The 25,062-nt window shown below is 39.8% G+C and overlaps 1 protein-coding gene across 1 annotated transcript in view; it reads right to left on the bottom strand.

Moving 5' to 3' along the window:
- KCNH1 (potassium voltage-gated channel subfamily H member 1) overlaps positions 1-25,062 on the bottom strand; it is a 187,632-nt gene that overhangs the window by 147,788 nt on the left and 14,782 nt on the right. The window contains exons 4-5 of the mRNA XM_075147926.1: positions 15,423-15,551; positions 6,815-6,933 (exon numbers count right to left, since the gene is read on the bottom strand). Coding sequence (XP_075004027.1) covers positions 6,815-6,933; positions 15,423-15,551 — 248 coding nt within the window. The remainder of the gene's footprint in view (positions 1-6,814; positions 6,934-15,422; positions 15,552-25,062) is intronic.

A 25,062-nucleotide genomic window follows, 5' to 3' on the forward strand; every position in this document is an offset into this window, starting at 1 on the left:
CTACAATCTAACATGAATGCATGGGCCTTTGTTCCTCTTCTCCGGGCTATGCAGGACCAAAGCCCACAGATAATTATCATTAGCCTCAATAAACTCATTTTGAACTTTAACTTTTCACTGAGAAAAGATCAGTGTCTTCACTATCTGATGGTGTACAGTCAAGTTGCCAGGCAGTTAGGTCTGAATTCAAAAAAGCACTGCAGCAAAAGATGATCTGTCAGCACGTGTTTTAAACCCTGGGCCTCAAGCTGAGCACATGCTCCAAGTATTTTGCAATCTTGATCAGTGCTGCCCATTTTAAGTCTGCTATCTTTCCAGTTCTGCACACTAGTGTGAAAAGAGTATGATCATGTCTTTAAATCTTGGTAACTAAAGTTTCTTTTACACACCTATGAATAAGAATGTGTTCGTTTACATCTATGGATATACATGAGGGTGAAACCAACATGAAGGACCTGTTTCCCAATAAAGACAAGCTGAATTTTAAAATTGAATTTACCCTGGATGAGTTATGGGTGAAAACTGAAAGGAAGATGGAGGTTTGCTCAAGTGAGATGTGTTTGCTAATGTCAAATTCATAGAACCTGTGAGAACAATTTAGGAGCGTGGTTCCTTTTTCACATTTATTTATATCATAGTTCAGAGCAATAGGGAGCAGAGAAGGAAATTAAATGGCCACCTTCTCAGGGAAAAAAATCAGACAACATAGCTATAATAGGAGGATGTCTTCCTTTCATGCTTCTTATCTCAACTTTTTTAAAGTCAATTATTTGGACATGGATTTTTATCTGCAGGCTTTTCTGAGTGCTTTTTATTATTCTTTTTTTTTTGTGAACTGGTGGGCTTTTTTCCAACAGATTAAGCCAAAGGGGACAAAAGAAAACAATCAACTAGCTACAAGAGTCCTACTTGGACAAAACAGCCTCAGATCAAGTTCCCTCCTGCTTTGAACCTCACATAAACACTTACTCTTGTGCACAACAGGGGTCAGACACTGTCAGATCACAGTCCCTTGCACATGGGTAAATGACAATGGGAACTGCAAGCCTGCTGACTTTGAGCCCAGTATGTTCTCCAGAAAAGAAGTAGCATGACCTGCTCAGAGAGACCTGCATGTTAGCACAGAGGCATCAACAATTTTAAAACAATAAGAGGACTTAGTATTTTTGTTTCACTGCGTTTCAAGAATGACAGCGAAGAGGGAAAAGGAACATTTTCCCCTAAGTAGAACCCTTACAGACCAAATTAGGACTCATGTCCTAGTGCAGTATTAAGTACTGTGGCACTCCTGACCCTAATTCAAGCGGGTTCTCCATACTACAAAAAAAAAAATTGAAAAAAGTTGCCTTGTGATGAGAGGAGCTGAAAGCAGCACAAGAGGCACTGGCCAGTCCCCAGAAGTCACTGGTAGTGACTGGAAGAGGCACAGGTTGTGTACTTAGTATAGGTACTAAGAGCATCGTTCCCTTCAGGGCTTGTTTGCAGTCCCAGCGACAAATGTTAGGATGTCTTTCTTTTCTCAACAAAAGTTCTAGCCCAAGATCAATATTGCAAATACCTCCTGCCCTCCTTTTTGAACATCACAGCTGTACCTGAATCAGTTGGAAAGCACTGAGCTATTACAGGCTTTTATAAGGATTTGCATGAGTAGCAGCCCTAACATAAAATCCCAAGCCTGAGATATGCTTCACTGGGCAAGGAGAGTCCTCTGCAATATTCACTCACTGGAATAACTGATCAGCAAAACCAAGCACTTTCTATCACGTGATAATATTTTTCAGTCAGTTAACTGGATTTCAGTTCTAATGGTAAGATCTTACTAGCGTGGGGATATTGTATCACTCCTTAAATGCAGGCTGAAAACATAATTGCTTCTTTTGCAATCACATGTCTCCTAGAGCTTATTTTTTTAGCCTCTGATATTATACGAAAAAGTCAAACATTTTGGTAATCATTGTAATCAGCACAGGAACCTCAACCATGAAACACTGAAAAAAAAATTTTGTTAGTTCTTGTCAGATGATTTTTATATATACATACATAAGTTCTAGGCTGAGAATTATATAATTCACTCCATTTTGGCCACCACCGGTCTGTTTGTACTCCAAGAACTTGTGGAAATTTTGCATCATCCAAACTAAAGTTACCGGAAAATGTACTAATGTATTCCCATATACCTGAATAATAGGAACAAAGGCAAGAACAATCTCTGTTCAGCAATAAAGAAGGGGCTAAATTATGGTGTCCATTATTTTGCTGTAAATCAAAAAAAATACAGTAAAGCCAGTGGAACTGCAGCGATGTAAAACTGAACTGAATGCAGAGAAAAACAGACTTCTAGTTTCAACTTGTTAAGAAAATAAACAACTTTGCTGCTTCAGTGTTTTAAAATGTCATCACCAAGTACAAAGCACTCTCTCCTAGCTTGTTTGAGATTCAAAGGGCTACAGCACAGGAAAATAAAAGGATTGATGTCTCTTTCCCTTTTTATTTAGAAAGTAAATGTACTCTAAATTATCTGAATAGCTAGGGACCTTATTAATAAGTCTTTTGAACTTCCACTACCACCTTGGAGTCTCTGGCTAAACTCTACCAATGGCTATTTAAAGTGACCAGGGGCCATGGCTTTAGCTGGTCTCCAGTGGAAGGATGTGCATCAGCAGTATGGGTGTGAATCTTGAAAGGAGGGGCAGGGACAGGGCAGGAGATGAGCATCAAGGAATGATGTAGGGATATCAATCACTCGCAAAGTGGGGAAAGCCACCTACAGCGAGCCTGGAGTGTCTCCAGTCTTTTGTTTGGGTGGGTTGGGGGTGACAATTTCTAGCCCTGGCTCCCCCTCACTACATCACTCATGCGCACCTTGTAAAACCACTCCATCTTGCTGGCATTGCTAGAGAGATGAACTGTCATTTCACAGCTTGAGAGGGAAGAAGGGCACTGTCCCAGCTCATGCTACCTTCCCCAGGAAAGGCAACTTGCTTTACAAATTGGTCTTGCAGCCTCTGGGACTGCCAGCCAAGAGCTTTCAAAGGCACACCAAATTCTTTTCATTGAAGGAAGAGAAAAATCCCTATAACGAAGCTTAATTATCTCAGAGAACAAGCATGTGCTTTTAGCATTAAGTACAAGAGAGCTCAGTGCTATACAGAAATAATGGAAGGAGGTCCACAGAGCTTAGTGCTAAAGCTCTAGGTTTTGTCAGGTTGCTGCACTGGAAGTTAGGAGAGCTCTTTTCTCCACTTTTCACACCAAGGGCCACACACAGTCCATCCCTGGGTCATCTAGAGATTAAGAGCTATAAACCCCACTCTCTCTGCACCATATAGCAAAGCCAGGCAGATGCAAAGAGAAGTACCATCTGCCCAATTCCAAGGTGCTCTTGCTGCACTCCAGCCTCCAGGGAGAGTAGTGCCAACCTGAATTTGCTGAAGCAGTCAGGTGTGGTTACCCACCCACATGAACTAACTAGATTCAACCTGCTTGTAAAGGTACTTTTCCTGGAGAGGAAAAGAAAACCCAAGAGATGAATATAAAAGTAATCATAAAGAAAATGTACACAACTATATAAACCGATATGCTGAGCTTCCACTCATGTGCACTGAACAAATATTTCATTACTATCATTTTCTAAATAACTGAAACAGCCCTGCTTTTGGAAGACTTTTTTCTATTATGCAGTTATACCATGGTAAAAGAAATATTTGTTTCAGAAAGTTATTAATGAAAGTATTATTCCAATTACTAATGATTCATCAGCCACTACAGTTGTATTATCTGCATTTATTATTTGTGGTAATGATGCATGATGTTTTAATAGCTCTCTAAAGCCGGAGAAGAAATTACCTCAGGAGCAGAAATGACAAATTTCATCATGAGTTTCACAAGGCTGTGTTCACTTTTTTTAACATACAAAATAAAAAAAAAAATTATCCTAGATTTGTTAAAAAATGGTGAATATATCGCCAGTCAGGACTCATAAAAGTGCATCAACAAGTGGTTACAATGACTGACTTATTTTTAAGACTGCATGACTGGGGGAAAAAACCCACACAAACAATCATTCATTTTCAGCTTAATCTCTCCCTTTTGTGATTTCAACTGCACATATTTGCTTTCTTTCACTCTCCCTTGCTTTTGTTTTCACAGGCACCCACACAAATTGCTCCCAAGCCAAGAGCTAGGTGCTAAGCCTCAACTTGAAGTAGATTTTAATGGCAGTTATAAGTCCCTGGTAAACAAGGCTTAAAAAAAAATGGCAGAAGTTCCATTATTAAGCAGTGCTGCTAAGCACCATTATAATTTTTCTCCTTTTATTTCTCATAACTATCACATTTTTTAAATAATGACACAAGCCTGTTTACCCAGAACTGGTAAATATACAGAATACATCTGCTAACACCGTAGGTATTAGAGGACACGTATTATGCAGTGACCAGGAAGAATGGTTCCTACAATCAGCTCCTTGGTGATAAAGCCACAGAAATGTATCAATTACTTTATAGTCTTATTGCAAAATGTACTCTCAGAGTTACCTAACACCCTTGCATTAATTGCATAATTAATTTAAGCAGTTTTCATATGACTGCTATTAGAGAAGTCAGGCTAAACAAATCTACACATACTGGCAAAAGTCAGAGACTGAGGCTTAATAGACACTGCTTGTATTATCCATGGCCTGTGGATAAAACAAAGTAGTTTGCCACTAACATCTTTCTTAAACTAATATTTCATGAACAATAAAAGAAATTGTAAGCTTTTGTGGCAGGCTCCTGTTTTGTGTTTGTACAACACCTTGCCCCACTGAGGTTCTAGAACACAACTGGCTCCTCAGATATTCAAAAATATAAGTGATAAAGAACTAAGAGCAACACAAACAATATTCCAATATTATTGAATATTGGAATTGAGCCTTCTCAAGCAAATAAGACTGATGTGAAATGCCATAGTGAGTAGGAAAATAAAAAGGACGAATTTTAATTTGAACTTAAGATTTCAAATAGGCTACTGCAGAGATTAAAAAAAAAAAAAAAAAGATTTGAAAATACAACAGGGAACAGTTAGAGATCCCATGTTCAACATTACTGAGACATCTTTCCAGAATAAGAAGCCTGGCACCCCATATGTCTTCAAAGGAAGAAAAGTGTGCTTGTCTGTATGATTATCTGAACTCTGCTTTTCTCTAGTGTAGTTCTATTGACTCAAATGGAATTACGACAGATACACAACAAGGTACCTAGCATCACAGTTGGGGCTAATGTTCTTTTTAAAATAATGACTGCAATATTCAGTCGGCAATTAAAGAAACTCATTTCAGACATGTAAACTATACACTTGCCCTTTATTATTTGTAATGAATCAACTGGCTGTGCCAGTTAAAATACTTGCAAAGACTTGTTGAGCACATCGTCTTGCAAGAAGTTTCAGTAATGTGTAGTCACTTAGGTCCAGACTGAGGTTCACTGAGCCAAACAGAATAACCTCAGACCCTTTGCCTTACATTATACTGCCTACATTTTAGCATGAACTAAAATTCAGGGGTAGACATCTAAAGAGAAGGAACGATTATTTGACACTAAGCCTTAAGTAGGATTAGGAGGGAGACTATTCCAAATTCCCGGACACTAAAGCCACCTCAGGGTGGACATGTGATAATCACATGGTATTCCTACAGTCCATGTGAATGTCTGCCCCACCCCTGTGCTAGTATGATTTATGTTATTTCTGTACTTCCAACAGAAATCAGTTTTCCATTCTTGAGTGCATCTGTATTAAATACTGAATAGGTAAGCTCCTGTCCATGGGAATTTCACCATCACATGTGATAGCAGTACAGGCCTGGGCAGGAGTTGTTTATTTTGCATAGAAACTAAGACGTATACAGGGCAAAATTAACAGAGTACTGACTATATGGAGACCCCATGGAGTCCATCAATGGCTTACACCTCCAGCTACACAGGAAGATTAAGAATTATTGACAAGAGTCACAGCTGCTTCCATGGCATCCACAGCAATAGCTGATACAGAAGTGCCATGTTATATTGGCCATGCTGTCATTAACACCGTATCAAGACCTCCCCTAAGCTGTTTTTATACCAGGAGACCCTGCTACTCGCCCAGGAGACAGCTACAGGAAACCTGGGACAGTCTCTCCCCCTCGTGGCGAAAGCCCTAAAACCCTAAGGACTTCAAGAAGCCTCCTCCGCCTGGAGCTTTTCTCAAATCTTTGAGAGTCCACTTAAATCACAAGGTTTCATTTTCCTAATCTGTCTGCAGTGTTGCTTGTGGCATCTTAAAGCTGTTCTGTCCATAAAACCAGTAACTGAAACATATGTTTTAACCAGTTTGTAAAGCAGGATTGGGATCCCACTGAAAAAGAACTAGACATAAATGAATACAGAGAACAACCGTGTCAAATATTCTCCAGAATTTCCTTCTGTACTAGCCTGAGGTTTTCTCACCTCAATTTTACACAAGTGAATAGTCCAAGATCCTACTAACACTGAGATCCTCAGAAGAACGGAATCTAAGCAAGAAAGTATTATTTTAATAATAATGCCATTATAAGAGTTTGCTGAGATATGGAACACTACTGCAATTAGGTTACATGGAGTCTTTTGGACACCTGTTTCCATTCCACTGTCACAGGACACATTTCACAGCACATGTGCCATATTCTGAGCTCCCATGCCTGCCACCAGGCTTCAGATTCCCAGTGAAAGGGGGACAGACAGTGCTTGGCTCATGCAGGGACAACATACCCACAAAGGCTAAAAACATTTATTTACAGTTTCTCAGGGAAAGAAAATGTTACCTCAGCAAGTCGCGAATGCTTGTGAACGTTCTCTCCTTTCTGCACGCTTGGAGCAAGCTGCTGCAGCACACCTCGGCTGCTTGTGAGGGCACGGGTCAAGCGAGCAAACTTTCCCCAACCTTGAGAAAATATGCAGGATTATACACATTACCAAAAAAAGCTGCAAGTGTACCACATAAAACCTCCCATAACTTTAAAAAAAAAAAAGTTAGAACAGAGAAATCTGCTTTAATACTGACAACAAGGGAGTATAATTTAACCAAGTACCAGATAAAAGCATGTCACAAAATAGGTATCAGAGTAGTAAAGTAATAAAAACCACGACTGCAGTGACTTTGTATTCAGTGGCTTTACAAGAGTGCTGTTACATGAACTGCATCTTTTGTAAGGATAAACGTCCACTTTACAATAATCTTCTGTTAAATCCAATGGCTACATTTGGATCTCACAGCACTGCAGAAGACACTCCAGACTAATGAAGATGTAAGACTAGAATCACGCACAATGAAAATTACAGTTGCCTGTAACAGAAGTGAATTTGGCCTCAGATGTATTAAGCATAGTTCTGGCATAAGCAGAGAAACATACATAAGATAATAAAAAGCAGAGCAGACAAAGCAAAACAAAATCATTAATTTTATCCTCTCTAAACAAAAGGGGGAAATATACGAATAGATTTTCTCAAACTCTAATAAAACATTTAGCAACTTCTGGCAGAGAAGCCATATGCTGAATTTTAATTCAGAATATTTTTTACAGTCATTTCAAATACCCCTCAAAATAAAAGGCCTTGAATGACCGTCACAAGAGCTAGTTACAACTATAATCTTTATGAGCAGTACTTTGCCATAACAGAAAGTCAGACAGAGTATACATCTGGATATTTTTGGTACTCTGAAAGGAAAGTATCAGTGCATCTAGTCCCAATCTTGAAAAATGCTAGCACCATCTGGGAACTGTTGAGCAGTCTCACCTCCTACTCCAACTGAGGACACTCAGCACTTTGCAGATTCAGTTCTTAATGAGAACCTGGTTCTGGAAAAGGTTGCCTCCACATTATGGTTTCATCACCAAAAGAAATGGTACTATTAGCAGTGACTGTTTTTAAAGACCAGTCTGGAGTTTAGCCTGTAAGTGATCCATGACAAGTACAGGAACATGGGTGGTTAAAATACTGCCCAGTACTTTGAACATATCCTTGCTTGACATCTTACTTTGATGGAGCTTGCAGGAACATATTTGGTAATTTGGAAGGGGAGTACAAAAAATAAAGAAATTGCATGGATCCACTATTGAACAAGATTTTCCAGGGCAGACCTGAAAAGAGAGTTTAGCATTTTCTTTTTTAAGAATATGCAAGACAATGCATTTATTAAAGGGGAGAACCAAATTCATCATACCTGTCCAATACCAAGAATAAAATGGAAGATTTTTTTATGCCTTAAAGCACATTTTAAAGCAAGCCTGTCACCAGTAATTTAACAACCAAGTTGAGTACAATTAGCAAACGCTTTTGGGCAGTATTCAGCAACAAGTAGATTGAATGATTTCCATCCAGGAAGCGAGAACTTTCCTGAAGATTAGCTACTATACTACAGGACTATTTCTCAGAGAAATAAATCAACCTGACAGAACCTCAAGTGAGGTCAGTTTATATCTGTTATAAACCTGACCCAAAGCACTTGATTTCTCACAACACACTTCCATGGAAGGTGTTGGGTTTTGGTGGTTTGGCTTTTTTTTTTTTTTAAAAAAGATACATTTATAAATGAGTATTCTTTCTGTACTGTACATGAAGAAATCCAACTACAGTTCATAGGCTAAGGCTCGAAGGCCTTACTACCTTCTGACTAAAGCCAGTAGAGGTTAAAAGAATAGATCAGGTGGGAGAAACCATTCATAACGGCTAATCTTCAGCTGATATAAATCAGACTAGCCTTTGTAAAGCCGACACAGCTACAGCAATTTACACCATCCTAAAACTTTGCTTTTGCGGAACTTACACGCCAGCACTACTATGTTTTCTTCCTGTTTTACAGGACCACAGGAGAAGGCTATCAGCATCGGCATATTTTCAGTGATGTAAATGCGGACTGACGAGGCCCGAGGGGGCTTTGTTCCAAGAGGACACAAAGAGGAGCCCCGTTTCCCCGGCGCGGCGGGAGCGGCGGCCCTGGGTGCTGGCCATGGTGCTGCAGCGAAGGCCGCGCCGCGCCGCGCCGCGCCGGCTGCAGCCCAGCAGGGCTGGTTTGCAAACAGCAGCCCTGACGCCAAACAAAAAAGACGACAGAGTTCGAGCCTTCACACGGGAACTCGAAATCTGCCTCCCTTACCAGACACACGATGTTTTTAACGCCAGCTAACAGGCAGCCCCTTTTACTAACTCAAAACAGACCGATGGGTAGGGCATTTTCCTGGAAGATTCAAAGTTTGGTTCAAAAACAGAAGACAAACTTGGAGCGTGTCTTTTGTTCCGAGTTTTCTAAGAATTGGGCTATTCAGACATAAACAGAGAGAGGAGGAAAAGGAAGCACTTCACCTGAGCTTTCTTGGACAAAAGCACTGCCAGACATCTCTGTGGCATGGTTTGTGGCTATGAATGCTTCAAGTACCTCCCCCTCCTCCCAAGAGTCATCTCCTTTTGAAAGGTATAACTTAACCCATTCCTCTGTCTTCAGCATCTCCTATAAACACCTCTCCTGCCCTGTATGTTGCAATCTCATTTGTGAGTGCCTAAATGATATGCCAATGGACTGTTCCCATGAACATGAGATCTCTTACCACATACTACAAACTCTGATCTGAAGGCAAGAGACTGTGTTAAGAGGCAGGGCTTTTTAGCTTGGCTTTTTGAACCAGTGCTGACCTGAATATGGCAGGGTGGGAGTACATATCCTAACTCTCTCCACACATTGGGTACAACACATGTGAGCTCGGTTTGGAGTTATGCAAGCCATTGTGTGATGAAATGCCTAAAACCAGGCACTGAATCACACTGCAAATGTCCCAGGTGCATGAATCTCATCTTTAGGACAGAACACTCTCCTCCTTGTATTGCCTTTTTCTTTTTTTTTTTGTGAAAGGAAGATAAAAATGTAGGAACTTCGAAGTATAATTATAGTAGACCTGCAGATTGTGGCATAGGAAAAAGAAAATGAAAATGAGAGAGAATGGCAGTACTAATCCTATTGAATGATAACTTCTCCTATACTGCTTGAAAAGACAGCAGTACCTGTTGAATGTATTGCAATTTTTCCTCCAGAAGCTTAAGGACAGACACAGCCTACAGCAAGTCAGGTATTTATCCAGAGAAGACAGGTCAAATAATGGACTTAAGCAACAGGAGAGAACATAAACATTAAATTCTAAGGGTCATGGAGCTGATTACCAGAAGAAGATGGAGCTTCCCAAGACATGAAACTAGGTTTCAGAATGGTGTAAGAATATATTGATGTTAGTCCTGCTAGGACAGGGGGACCACATGGTATGGATTAGGAGTTCTCTTTCAACACAAGCAGTTGGTATATCCCTACCTTCATTCTTTTCCTCTAGAAATAGAGAAAATATAAATTAAATTGAAATCTAATGACCCTAGGTGATTCTTGTATAGGCGTATATATTCCTCAAAGAGGCAAGAGCTCACATAGCAGAGGACAGCTTGGAATTCAGGAACCAAACATAAAGCTGGATGCCAGCCCCATGGCTGTGCTTGCCTGTGCCTCTGTCTTTGATTCTAACCCATTTTTATCATTGTTTGGTCCCCTTTTTCAGTTCTGCAGAAAACATCATGCAGGGAGAAAGCAATGAGATCGCACTAAAACATCTCCAGCTTCAAAAGGATGAAGAGCCTTCAAGATTAACAGCACTGATTTCAGTTGCCCTGCATTCCATAATGCTCTTTCAGTTTTCCACCATTTCATTGCAAAAAGCTGAATAGAAACTGCTTGTGAAAACACCCAAGAAGACAAGATGCCTACAACAGGGACAAAAGCTGTCCCCTGAGCTTTGTTTCATGGGGAAACATGGCATTGAAACACACCTTTTTGATGTGAAGTTTAACTCATCAAGACTTCTCTTTAAGGGATGAAGCCTCATTTAACAATGCTCTTAAGTTGAAGAAACCAATTTTCTGTATTTTGAGGTGAGCATGATCTGTTGATACTCAATCCACAACAGCATTTATTATTCATTTGTAGGTAGTTATTCGTTTCCTTCCACTCTCCTCAATTTGATCAGCATGACTCGTAAATTCAAACATTAGGAACCATGGCAGTTACAGAACCCTTGTTATCAAGTTGCTGATCCATGACTTACACCCTAGAGTTAGAACAAGGACCCATTGCCCGCTAGAGAATAAACTCAATTGGTCACGGGTCTATTGTTCACACATAACTGTGTAAATGTGGGTAAATCAGGATTCTAGCAGTTCTTGCCTCCACTGAAATCACCACTGTTTTCTTGCACGTCAAAGATCCCTGCTTACATTCATCATGCCTCTCCACAGTCTTAATGCTCCTTCCCTTTGAAACTTCATGACTAAAACTGTCTTATTTTTCCATCTGGGCTGGGAAAGCATACCAAAGTTTTTTGATATACTCACCACTTCCCTTTCATTTGTTTCCTTTTTTAAGAAAACATTTCATCTAGATGAAAGTAGAGTATAACTTAATCAAAATATTTCAAACACTGGCTCTGCTCATATAAATACATCTCTAAAAACAGAACAAAAAATTAGACAGCAACAAAAAAAAAAAAAAACAGAAACAAAAAGGAAAAAAAGGAAACACTTGGAGTTTTCCCTGAATTAAGATGAAGGAGGCAATCAAAATATTATTTTTTCCGTAGCCCTGCTTGTGATGCGAAGGACAGCTTAGCTGCAAAATGAAATAAAGCTTCTTCTGCAGAGGAGATGATAACTGATGATTGCTACAAAGCACAGGAGGTTACAATAGCTAGGAGGCTAACAACCATTCTCCTATATGATTCACTGATGTTGAATTTCATCACCTTTTTGTATAAAAACAAAGTATCAAAAGCAAAAATTAGGATTCAAAGCATCATTTCCAACTTTTATAAAGCAGCATAGATGCATCTGAATATGTTCACATTGTATTCATACATGCAAAACCTGTTCAAACTTCTTACTAGCTACTCAGAGTACACAGATTCTATTTATCTGCATGAATTATTGTTTTCATAAAGTGATGCATTCCACTTTATACACTATTCTCAAACATCTCATACTTGGTGTGTTAGATCTCAAATCAAAAAAGACATATACAGACAAAATGCATGAATTACAAATATAGAATATACTCTAAAATTCAGCTAAGAAGGTGACCTATCACTTCACAAGCCAAATTTAGCTATGCTATAGCTTGATTTTGCCTGCTTCTATTCAAGAAAACCTATTTTTTCCTGATTTTTTAAAGGGGCAAGCATACAGGGAACAGTGGAAAGAGGCTGTTTAAAAATATTATATCATCAACATCACTGACACACTATTTTTAAGTTGTTTTATTTAGAATGCACTATTTTTAAAGCTGCTGCATTTAAAAGCAAGTTTACTTAACTTCTATGGCAGTCATAAAATAAACATCTTCTAAATTATCTGAATCAATTAAGAAAGACTACAATTAGAAGTCTACTTTTTACATGATTTTAGAAATATTTTTTTGTTTCCTCTATTCCAATGTCTGATATTATTAATAAAAAAATCATTAAGAAAGAAAAATGGTACTGGGACCTATCTCTCTAAGTCACCTTCGGATAAAAGATGCCTATTCATTTTTGTGTACAAGTCGAACACCTGTCATTAGAGCTCAACACTTTTCACTCAAGGAGCCACTACATCATTTGCAGCTGAACAATCATGCTTGAAATTGCCAGCAGGCGACAGAAAACTAAGATATACCACAGCTAAGCAGGTTTAGCCTGACAAATTAATTGCTCTTTAAAGTGCTTATGTTTTTGTACTACATAACATTTTTCTCTACATAGACATACAGGCATTGATTTTGAAAAACTTAAATACTTTATGCTATGCCACTCTGCAACTATGCAAATAGCACACATGTTAATAAAATATCTGCATTTGCAGTCAACCTATTACATATTAAGTGGTCATATGCACAGGAAATTGATTTCACATACAAACACAGTAAAAGAAAAGTAGTTGATAAAAGCTGATTGAAGGTGAAAGAAGAAAAGATAATTGATTTAGCAATCAGTTCTCGGTTGTTTCAATTAAACAATAAATCTCTAAGTTCACAGCTTTAAGTTTTCAGATTGGGAGTTCATTTGGTTTTAGGATATGAGAAACATTCCTATGAAAATTGCTATCCTTCAAAAGCACGCTACAAAATTCCTATGTAATGTTGTACATAGTGCAAAGAATATGCCCTCTTCAAAGCTCAGGTCTGTAAAAGCGATGATTCTTAGAAGAAGTTAATACAATTTTACCTTTTTTAGATCTTCCAGAAATGTTTTTCCCCTCCATGAATCCTAGAGCCCACTACAGACAATTGTCTGACACTCCATACCTGCCTCTTCCCCCCACAGTACACAATTGCAGAATGAGCTCTAATATTAAAGACATGGTCATGCATGTAAAATTCTTTAATTGTTTGACAAATCAGCTCTTCTTTTCCAAAAAATCGCTCATCTAGACATCAAGTGACTGATATAATATCACCTCCTGAGATGCATGCAACAAAATTCCAAAGCTAGCCTATAGCAAGCAACTTATGGAAGAAAAGGAGGCATAGGGGATAAATTAAGTATTAGAACAGAATGTGCAGTTTCATTTGTATCACGTTTGATTTGTGTATACAGCGACAGAGAACTCTTTACCAGCATGAAACTAGTGCAACTTCATTAATTTTAGGAGATTCAGAAACAATATTTGGAAGATATTCATTTAGTTCATTTAGTGCATGAACTCTTCTGTACATAAAATCATAGCACTCAGGGAAGGAGTACAGAACTGTGAATCAGTGGCCTCTAAATAATACGTCCAGTTCTTCTGTCTGCAACTTTGTTAGTCACTTAGCCAGTTTCCATGGGCCAGATGAAGAAATTTTGCTTATCATCTTAACTCCTCTGCAAGTTGGCGCACTTATACGTAGGTTTAGTGCTTATATAGCTTTAGATAAGGAACTGCTAAGAATTACCATGGTCACTGTAAGAACAGCATGATTTCAAGATTCAAAGGAGATTTTTTTTAAAAAAAATTGGTGTTCCCTTCCTTCAACATACTTCTCTTGAAAACAAAAAAGTTACAGTGTTTCCTTGTGTTGAAAGTGAAGGACAAACTCTTCACAAGAGTGCATATCACTATCACATTAAGGATCTCCTGTGAAAGCAAAGAGAGGAGACACAGCTACCACCCCTTGACTGTTTATCAACTGACTAAATGAAGCAAGGGCCTTCACTCCCAGCAAATAAACAAGAGCCAGCTTTACTGCATTATGCTGATTTATCTTCGCTGTCAGTCCTCATCCAGATGCAGTGAAGACCACTAGGCGGGGAAAAAAAAACTGTAGACCCAACCTTTCTGACAAGATACGTTTTTTAGTTTTATTTAAGCAATGAAGAACCAAACAAATAGCATCAAAAAGACAAAAAAAAACCCCACATAGCCTGGAAAAGGATATGTTTGTCAAGGTTGTATTTCCTTTTTCATGGTAACAGGTGTTTCCACTTTGAGAAACTATGTTTTTAAAGAATAACATTTTGAGCATAAATGTAAATCAGTTCACCTTCACAGTAAGCTTCCTGTTTAATTCAATACTACAAATATTATTAAATACTACAAAAATGCAAACAACAGGAGAACATACGTCTTTTTTTACCCCAGAGGATGCAAGTCTGTAATTCTCCATATGGGTACAAAAGATCTATTTCTGACAGGATCTGAACCCGAGTGCAAGTTTACGCTGCTGTCACAGCTGAGTTTGCTTCCAGGTTTCCAGGGTGTAACTCAGCAAAGGGTTAACAGCAAAACACAGCAATGCTACTTCACTCACCGGGACAGCTTAAACCTGATTCAACTTAAGATGATTGCATCTCTTCACATATGTTAAAGGAAACTGGTCCAGAACTTTAATATAAGGAATCCCATAATAATGATAAGTAACATCAAGCCAGGCAGAATTAAATTATTCAGATCTTTGCTAGACTCAGACAGGGTTAATTCCTCCGTTTTTGCATACAGTGTCATGCACAATTTGTACAGGGCCCAAGACCCTTCAATTCCTTCTGACATCAAAGAGGCTGTTTAACAACATTGTGACTCCTTGAAGGCTATGCTGGAGTGTGGATTAATAATGAATTTAAAAGGAAGAGCAGCACCTATTTGCTAAGTAAACTCTGCTTCCTGAAAAACTTGGGGGTTTCATTAGCAATGGCCCTTTCCAGTGCAGGCCAGAGCCAATTCACTTAAGAAACCAGCAACCATTCCTTGCACAAATGCAGTCCCTGGTGGTATAGCTACAAGCTATTTTAACATCTAATTCTTTGGCTTTGGTATTTAAAGGACTTCAGCTCTTTCAAGACCAGGGCAAACAAACAGAAGCAGCATAAATATATAATTGTGAAAAAGACAAACCTTTACATGAATCATCCTCAATGGGCTGCTTGAAAGCCGTTATGTCATTGAAAGTGCAAAGAAATAAAACGACTTTATCCTGCTCATTTCGAATTGGAGCAATTTTCACAAAGAACCAGACAGGTGTTCCTGGAAACAAACATACCAAAAAGTTGGTCAATGGTAGGCAGAACAGTAAATGTGCTAGTTTTGATGTTTACACTTCAAAATCAGCCATCTGTAAATGTCGCTTTAATGTTGGGGTTTTTTGCAAACACCTATTAGGAAAAATGACAAAGCAGCTGACAAGAATGTTAGTTAAGTTCTCTACTCTGCCTCTGATTAGCTTTTTAATCTTCAGGAATCACTCACTATTTCTGGGCTTCATCTACAAAGTGAATTCTTGAACTTATGAAGTGCTTTGTGATCTCCTGAAAGAAGAGTCCCATGTACCTGGCAAAGTGTGCACACGACAGAGTCTTGCTGGTTCTGTGCAGGACTTGAGAACAGGCCAACTGTGCCTAGACCATGACCATAATACAGAGTCTCAACTCACGAGCGTGACCAGTTTGGTTGACCTTATACTTTTCTGCAAACAGGGAGCACCATCCCCTAACAACTACATCAGCCTATGCCCAGCTTCAAAAGCCAGGCTCAGGGAGCTCTGGTCTAGCCTGCAAATCCTCCCATGCAAGGGAAATCCTTTGCAAGCTGCCTTTCAGCTTGCCTTGTCCTGAGCCTGCTCACAATCTCTCTAGTGTGAAGCAAGACCCCACTGAATTCAGGAGAGAACAAGCCATCAGGACCAGACCACAGGCTGTGCATGGGAGTAAGTTGTACTGCATAAAACTGTACTTTTCTAATTACTGCAGCAGATAAACTACTAATGAAAACTGCTTGAGAGATTAGAGCCTGCACATCACAGAAAAAGATGATCCCAGATAATGACCCTTCAGATGCTGCTGTCAATTTTCCTTGACATCTATTCACAGAGATCACCTTGAGGAGAGAAACTGTCAGTCAGCCCTGCCTTTCTATATTTCTGGCAGTTCTGCTGAGGCTGCTGAAAAGACCCTCATGATAGCAGTGAAGTTCCGTGTAACAAGACAGTCGTTTCACAGGAGTCACCACATTGATTTTAGTGATATTTGAGTATATGCTGATTGAAGGGCTCAGAACAAAGCAGTTGGCTCCTGTATGTCATAACATGGCCTCCTTGAAGGCACCATTTTTTAGTCTGCAGTCTTAACTTTGGTCATAAAAGGATGACTCCTCCAGCTGTGAGGTACACGGCAACCAGGAGACTCCAGGGTCACCAGGCCTGGGCCCGCAGGGAGCTTGTACATGAGTTTTCAGACTGTCCCTACACCCTCAATGATGATGAAAAAACTCACCGTTGCTTTTGCGGGCATAAGAAATAAGAGCCAAAGAGAGGATGCAGGCTTGCTTGCTGTGAGCAACATTTCTCTTGAGTGTCCCTTGTGAGCTATGTTTGGAGAGAAGGGTCTACATACCAGGGGCCAATACAAGATGTAAAAATCAGCAGGATTTTGACCATCTGGGAAAGCCAGAATAAACAGCACCATACGTAATTTTTGTCACTCATGCAGGAAAGCCTATTTTAGAAAGGGTGGTCTTAGAAGACTATTTCTTTCTCGATCACAAGACCCTCCTCTAGGCTAGAGATCAGATTCTTTTTCACCTGAATTGCTCAGTATTTTAACATGAATACTATGTCTATTTCATGCAATCGTTATAACAAGGGCCACTTATGCTTCCTGACTGTCAAAGGGTCGCAAGGAAACCTTCACAAGTTACTGTTCAGCAAAGAAAGCAAAGGCAGCTTTTTTTCTAACTATGTTGATATAACAGAGGTTGTTGCTACCAGTGCCTCACCTGGCTGTTTCCCAGCCTCTGTGCTTAGCAATCTTTTCTGGCCACCGAAAGCCAGGGCGTCTCCAAGACCCATGGTCAACTTCCATAAATGAAGTTCAATTCCTAAGGCTCCCACTGTGCCTGCATAGCACAAGCAGTTTCAAACCCTGGCTGAGATTCCATGCCATATGTACAGCCACCTCTATAAACAGCAGGGTATATGATGCATGGAGGCCTCTGCTCAAAAAGCAGAGAAATACAGATGGAATCACTGATGGCCATTTCTGGAGCATACCTGCATGGCAAAAAGTATTCAGGGGTCAATATATATATTTTTTTAAAGAGTTAGCATTCCTGAGCAACCCCTTCCAATAAAGTATGAGCAAACAAAAATGCTAAATGCAAGAAAATTTTCAGCAAAGTAACTGTGCCAGTACAATCATCACTAACTTGCTAATGAGCTTAGAAGACACTGCCACAAAGCAGCCAACAGCAGTTTTCAAGACAGTAACACCCTTTACACTACCCTTTCTCAGGAGCTCCTAAAATTGCCTATCTCCATTTCTTTTTGCCTACTTGTTTTTCCCATTTTCACATGTGAACTATTCTGAGGCTGATCAAATCCGTATCTTGCTTTTACACAGACTCCTTGGTGACTAATTGCTTTTTATTTTACCCACTTCAACACCCTTCACTAACACGGTAACTTTTTAATCAGCCAGGATCTCCATCTAAAGCCTTGCTTTTTGATCTCCATCTACATGCACTTGCTTTTTTGATTAGGGATTTTTTCCCCTCCCCAAAAACACTTTGTATTATTTTGCTACTTCAAGCTACAGCCATTCTGCTATGGGCTGCTCATAATATTAACCTTCATAGCATTGAGGCTGAATTACATACTCAGCTTCATCTCTGCCTCTCACAGCTATAAAACCTTATTACCCTGCTTTTGAAGATGCTGTACACATCACAGAAACAGAAAGGATGCAATCCACCCTCTTATTCTGGCTATTTGTCAGATGCATGCTGTCATCTTCTCTTTATGATTATGGTATGATATGTTGTTGCAAGATTTTTCTAACATGTTCTGAATGCAGCAAGAGGAAAGACTTCTCCCGATAAGCTGTAGAAGGCTGCTGCAGGGCAAGGAGCTTGTATCAGCAGGGTTCTTACTTTCTGACTCCCTTGACTCCCAATCCTATGCTGTACTATTTATAGTAAAAAGGAAAACAAACCACTGTTTTACCTAGAACCAAGTGTAGATCTTAGTGATGTGCCCCACAGGCAACAAGAAAGAGCCAGATGTCCTTCATAGCTAAAAGTAGGTGGTTTTGATGACTGTCACTATTTGGGTACCCTTATAATTTCCAGAGTGTCAGAGTGCCACGAACGGGGTGTGTTCCAGGGCAGAACGTAAAATAAAGGTGGCACACATGATCTGCATAAGCCATCTTCCAGTTTTGCATCTACACAGTAACACAGCAACAGCAGAAATAAGTAGATGGAAAATTCTGCCAGGCCAAGTATCAGCTTCCCCAACATTATTCAGTATTTTTTCCTGCAGTGTGTTCCCCACCATCTTGTCAGCCTATTTTGTGAATAGGAGACAAGTGAATATAAAAACACAATCATGAGGTGAGTGCTCACAGTGCTGTGTTACATGGGCTTTCCATAGTGCTCTGCAACCAGGAGCTCATTCGTAGCAGAACTGGGATTGAACTGTGGGAACACACTGAAAAGCTCAGCCAAGATGTGGCTGTGCTCAGCTTTTTTCCTGGATACTGGTTTAATTATCAGAAGAATTTTACTTTTAAACATTAAACAGTTTATTTAACTATTAAACAGGAAAGCTTAAAGTATAAACCACTTATAAATCAGGTCGGAAACTAGAATTTCAACCTCCTACAGGCAGCCCTCATACTCTTGGTGTCAAAGCGGATGTCCCTGCTCAGCCAGACAATCACTACTGGCAAGAGGCACAAACACGGCCATTTTAATGAAAAACGTGATTATCAGATTCAGCGTGTGGGTTATTCGGGCAGTGAAACTGCGGCATATTTCAGAGCTCTCACAGGAAAACAAGAGTAACTTCCCCATATGCTCCCAGTCTGCATTGATGTACAGCCACACAGAAACTGTTTACGAGTGTTTCCAACAATATATCTACTTTCATTTACATTTTGCGTTCAGTCCTGGCAAGCTCTCTCACTGGTGCAGTTCAATGACAATGCCAATGCACAAACAAAGAAGTAAACACTCGTAAGCCACGTTGGCTTCTGTTAGATTTGGAATCAACAGTGAAAGAATCCAGAGTTTGTCTAATGGCATAGGACCAATCCTGCTAGAAAAGGAATATCACTTCAAAGCTGGTGGAGAAGCAGTGTGAACAACTGGGAAGAAATGAAAATCTACAATGAACTTCTAACAGTAGCTGTAGGACCAGTCTGTCTTGTGGTACCAAAGCTACGTAGCTAATTCCAGAATTAACAGATGCAGCTCTTAATAGTCTTCACTGGCCTGAGCACAGTACTTACGGTGTTGCCTTAAAGGCAAGACAATTTTAAGAGCTGTGATGCAAGTCCCAAGTCTTCTCCAGACTAACACACAGTAAACATCTCCACACCTTATAATTTCCCATCTGTAACACAAATACTACTGTCTCTTCCCTCTCCTCTTTTCCAGTCCTGTGTATTTCAACAGTGATACATTCAGCCCCTTGCTGAGCAGGAACACCAGCATTTAACATGCTGTTTAACTTTCATTGAGGTCCTTCAGAAACTGTCATAGTATCAAAGTGAATGAGACGTTAAAGGTCTATTCCAGCTTCTCCCCCTGAGCATACTGATGACCTCTCCTTCAGTTTTCTCTCCTGTCAAACAAAAATAGGCTATAACGAAAATCAAAATCACTGTCTAAATACGCTCTTTCCCCATACCTTGAACCATTTAACCAAAGAGGTCAGCTGTTTTTCAAAACTACAAAAAGCGCATTGTTTAAATAAAACTGCAATATGCAATTTTTCTTTCCTCAAAGTAAAACAAAATTCATTTATAAATACAATGAAAAAAACATGTTTTGACAATTCAGCTGACATCTTCACTGCCCTTACTGAATGGGGCAAGTTTCCTCAAAGCAGCACAACCTCTGCATTACTTGATAATGTCTCAAACAAACAGTCATCACACAGGTATTGCCATGAAGGTAAACAGTCAAGCAGTATGGAAATGAAAAGGATAGAAGCATGTGCTGTGTCTCCACCAATTCCTAAATGCAGCAACGCAGACAGCAGGACTTCAGTTATATAAACAGCACGGCTGACCATTACAGTCACCCCTTTTGGGGTTTCACTTAAGCCCAGGTACTCAGTATGAAATTGTTTCTCTCTATCCCACACAGACCAAATAGTTTTTCTAATATCAAATTAGCAAACCAGATGATGAGGTGTGATCAGAAAGAGTTAGGTAAGCCATTATATCCACACAGATTTTACCTAGGAGCACAGAAAGCCTGTGACATTTGACCATGCAAGAAAAAGAGTAAAAGTCTTCCTATAGACTCTACCTTCTAGCAGAGAGTGTGCACTGAATGAGAACAAACCAACTCAGTATGTAGCTCATCACTCTGTGCCAATACTAACAGACCTTAAAATACATTCCCAGCACTTTAAAAGCTGTTACCTTCATGTTTTCCGCATCTGGTCCTGCTAGGCTCTGGCAGCTAATGCTTCTAAAGGTCAGATCGTTACATGCTAAGATAAAGAAAATCAATTTCGGTCCCCAAAAGTGGAAGTGCTACGCACAGGGGTTATCCTATGACACTGAAACAGCACAGTAGGAGAAAGGTTCAGCACACACCCTTGTTGATACGGTTTACCTGATTCTGAGTTCTCTGAAGAACAGAAAGTGAGTATAAGGAAGGGGAAGACACGGGGAAGTCTTGTAATCTTGCCATTTACCCCAGATAAAATATTTAAGGATTACTACTGGGAAGTCTTGTATATGTTTAAAGAGATGACAGCAGGTCTTGCTTGCCAACACATTTGCAGTTGACAAGATCAATGGGAATTACCAGTTTTATGAATCCAAAATACTTAGATTTGACCTTGCTGAAGGTAACTGAACTCATGCAGATGGATTGCACAAAAGAAGAGATGCAGGTGTGCATACTGCTTGACAAATACAGAGCTAGATTTCAATGGGAGGCTCAAGAGGATACATGCCACTTTACTCCAACACCCTCATTCTTTCCTGCTTCTGGTCCTATGCAATGATTTGGTTTAGCAAAGGTTTCCATCTGAAGACACTAGAGGAACAGCACACACAAATATAAATGGTTTTAACCAATAGCAGTTACGAGACACTCTCCCTAGCAGTGGGCAATCACAGGTCTACCACCCTGAAGTGAATTTTGCTCTCTATAAATTAGGATGGGCTTGTTTGTCTGTTTTTTAACCTCTGTAGAAAGCACTGGTCCCAAAGATAAGTGCAAGTAGAATCTGCCAAATCACTATTTTGGGCTTATTTGTCATTCTTTGACATCTAAAAGCCTTCTAATTCACTGTGGGGGGATGGTGCATGTGTTAAAAAAAAATCCAACAAACAAAACAAAAAAAACCCCACACAAATATTCATGCTATTAAATTTGTTAAACATTCAAGCATCCAGAAAACCAGGGAAGTGAACCCCAGCACAAACTGAAAGTGAAGCCCAGCCTTCGGGACTCTCACCATAATATATGTACTCAGAGAAGAGATACTGCTTATCCAAACCACTTTACAGTGTGCAAAATAATTACCTACAGCCAACCCTTTGTCTGCTGCCATTCCACTGGTCCCACCTGTAGAAAACCTCTGAGGGAAGAAAAAAAAAATAAAGCTGTCTTATCGCTTTCTGCAGCACTGCTGCAGACCATAAGCAATGGGAATGTCTTTTTGCTCAGACAGGGGACGCTTGAAGACTCTTTGTAACTCTTCATGCATTTTAGTTTTGAAGAGTCCAGCCCACTTCAGCTATTCTTCCACTGAAGTAGATCAAGTACTGCATAGAAAAGGGGGTTAGATTTCAAATGGGCACCACCTCTTCAGAGGCAGACAGAAGCAAGTAATTTTATATTCTTACAAAAATTTACTTCAGCAATAATAGAAGCAAGTGCATCTAGAAGAAGCCTGCTTTTGCACTGCTTGTAACCCAGACCTATGTTGTACCTATGTCTACCTATGTTGTAGATGGAAAACTAGGCAATGAAAGTCCAAGTTTAATTTACTCAGCCATTTTAATTTATGAAGCTGATCATAAAGTGTAAAAACCTAACAGATGGCTGTCAAAAAGTTAGATGTTTATGCTGCATCAGTTCAGATAAGCTAAGATATGACTCCGACTAGATACAAAATATTTTCTAATGCATTAGGCCGTATCCTTCCTTGGTGTAAGTTAACATAACTCCACCGATTTCAGTGAGTTATGCAATGTTTTGATTTTCCCATCTAAAAGTAAACAATACTTCCAGCATCACTGGACACTCACACCTAATCAAACAATGGAACTGAAACTCTCACATGAAATTACTGTCAACCTGTCTGTTGTCATTTTGCAGTCCAAATTAAAGAAACCTTTCACTTTGTCTCCTTCCAGGTATGACCATGAATCTCCACTGAATGCAACAGGATGGCATCAGAGCAACAATGACAAAAATCTGGTGGCTGTGCACCTGCTTGTTCCAATTGCGTCCAATTATCCTGAAGGAGCTCTGCGTTTCTAGCAAGCAATTTTTCCAGAAATAACAATGATCATCACATATCTGCTAAGTAATCAAGGGCATAGCCCAAGGAACCATCAAATCTCTATCGCATCTTAACTTCAAGTTCTGAAAAGAGGGAGGATAGTCACTCTTGGATGGGGGAGGGCTGGACAGAGAAAGGGGAGGCCAGGGTAAAGACAGTATCCATAAATGCAAACACGATGAAGGCAGAAAATTGTATCATTCTTCTGAATACTACAGCCTATATTGTTTCTAGAGTTGATACTGTGAATTGCAATGAAGTTGGTGGATATACTGTACCTATCAACATCTGGATGGGGTATTCTTATCAGACAACCAAGTAAATACTAGCACTGGGTCACCACTATGGAGAGTGTCAAAAAAGAAAAAGCCTATCACTTCTAGTAGCATTATTAAATGTCTCAATCTATTGTTGACATGTCTAATGTAAGATCAGGACATAATTGTTACTCAGATAAAGAGAGATGACTGCTGCTCATAAAGATACAAGATGAAGATTCACCTGCACTAGCAACATCATAGTTAACTTGAAACTCCTTCTTTGTTTTGCTTTTTTCCCCCCAAAAGGATAGAGATCGTATTGTTAAAACAGCTGGAAGCACAATCTATTTCCCGTCTAATTTAGTGGCTAATTTGAAGAAGAAAAATAGAATGAGGGAAGAATAGAGAGACAAAAAAGAAACGAAGAGCAGGAAAAAAGATGTCTAAGAAAATTCAGGGTCCTTTCCAAAACCTTCAAACTGAGAGTAGGTTGCAACCAATCATGTCCATTGCCTGAGCAGGCAACTGCCATAGTAGCAGGCAGAGGTAAGGTGACCACAAAGGCAAGGCCACTTAGCAGTCGGAGTACTGAGTGACCGGTAAACAACACAGTGTTTTTCTACGATGTGGCCTATTCTGAGAAAAACCTCCAGGATGTCCCCTTTTTGGTATTTTTCAGTTACAACTCTCCAGCATTATTAGTCAGTCTCTGCAACAGTAGTTCATGTACGTCTCAAGCCATGAATCTAACAAACGTAAGAGCACTGTGTTTTGTTAAACTTAAAAGCAAGCTCTGTGCTTTCCTTTTTCCCATGCCTGTGACCCTCTGTGCACACAGCAGAGCCACCGCAGCTCTGCTTTTTGGCATGTCGCACAACACAGCTTCTGCACAGCTGGACTTTGTTCTAGGCCGCCTCTCCTCAGGGAAGTGCACAACAGGGCAGGAAACATTCCTCACTCCACGGTTACCTTGTTTTAATTCTGCATAAAAGACAGAGAGGCCCCAGGCTCTACTACAGGCCATATGCTGCAGCAATGACAGAAGAGTAGCTGCATAGCCTCTTGGTGCCAAATCACTGTTAACTAAGAGAGAATTCCAGACCCTCCTAGATCCCATGACTGCAGCTTATTTACTTGGCTCTGGATGCATAGACGTGAGCTGCATATGGTCCCTACGGCCACTAACTGAGCTAGGAACAGAAATCAGCTTTAAGAAATAGGTGAACATTGGAGGCAGATAACACTAGAAGGAACGAAGCACAAAGCAAGGCCATTTAGATAGCACATATAGCTTTTCAAATGAGTTGGACCAGCAAAGCTGTGCTCCAGAAGAGCCCTGAGCAATGGCACCGTGTCAGAGGTCATGATGCACTGAACAGGCTAAAAAGAGAAGAAAAAGACTAGAAGAGAGATGAAGCAAAAATCTCTTAAGAATTTTTTCTTCTCCCTAAAAGACGACAAAAACAAATTCCATGTACTTTGGCACCACCACTTCTTAGAAGAACAGATTAATTCTGACAGAAAACAAGCAGCTCCATACATCCACAGATCAGCACTAGCATACATAACTATTATCTTTTAGGTTTTGTGAAGTGCCTGTGGTTCTCTCACCCAACTCCAACAGTCAGTACTAGTGTCATTTCAACAGAAAGACCAATGATTCACACATACAGGTAGATTGCATTACCTTTCCCGAGAAAACTGGTCTTTCTAACAAAAAACAAGGCAGGAATGAGATTAACAGTCG

Source organism: Calonectris borealis, chromosome 3 (genome assembly GCF_964195595.1).
Source record: "Calonectris borealis chromosome 3, bCalBor7.hap1.2, whole genome shotgun sequence".
In the NCBI taxonomy this organism is placed as follows: Eukaryota; Metazoa; Chordata; class Aves; order Procellariiformes; family Procellariidae; genus Calonectris; species Calonectris borealis.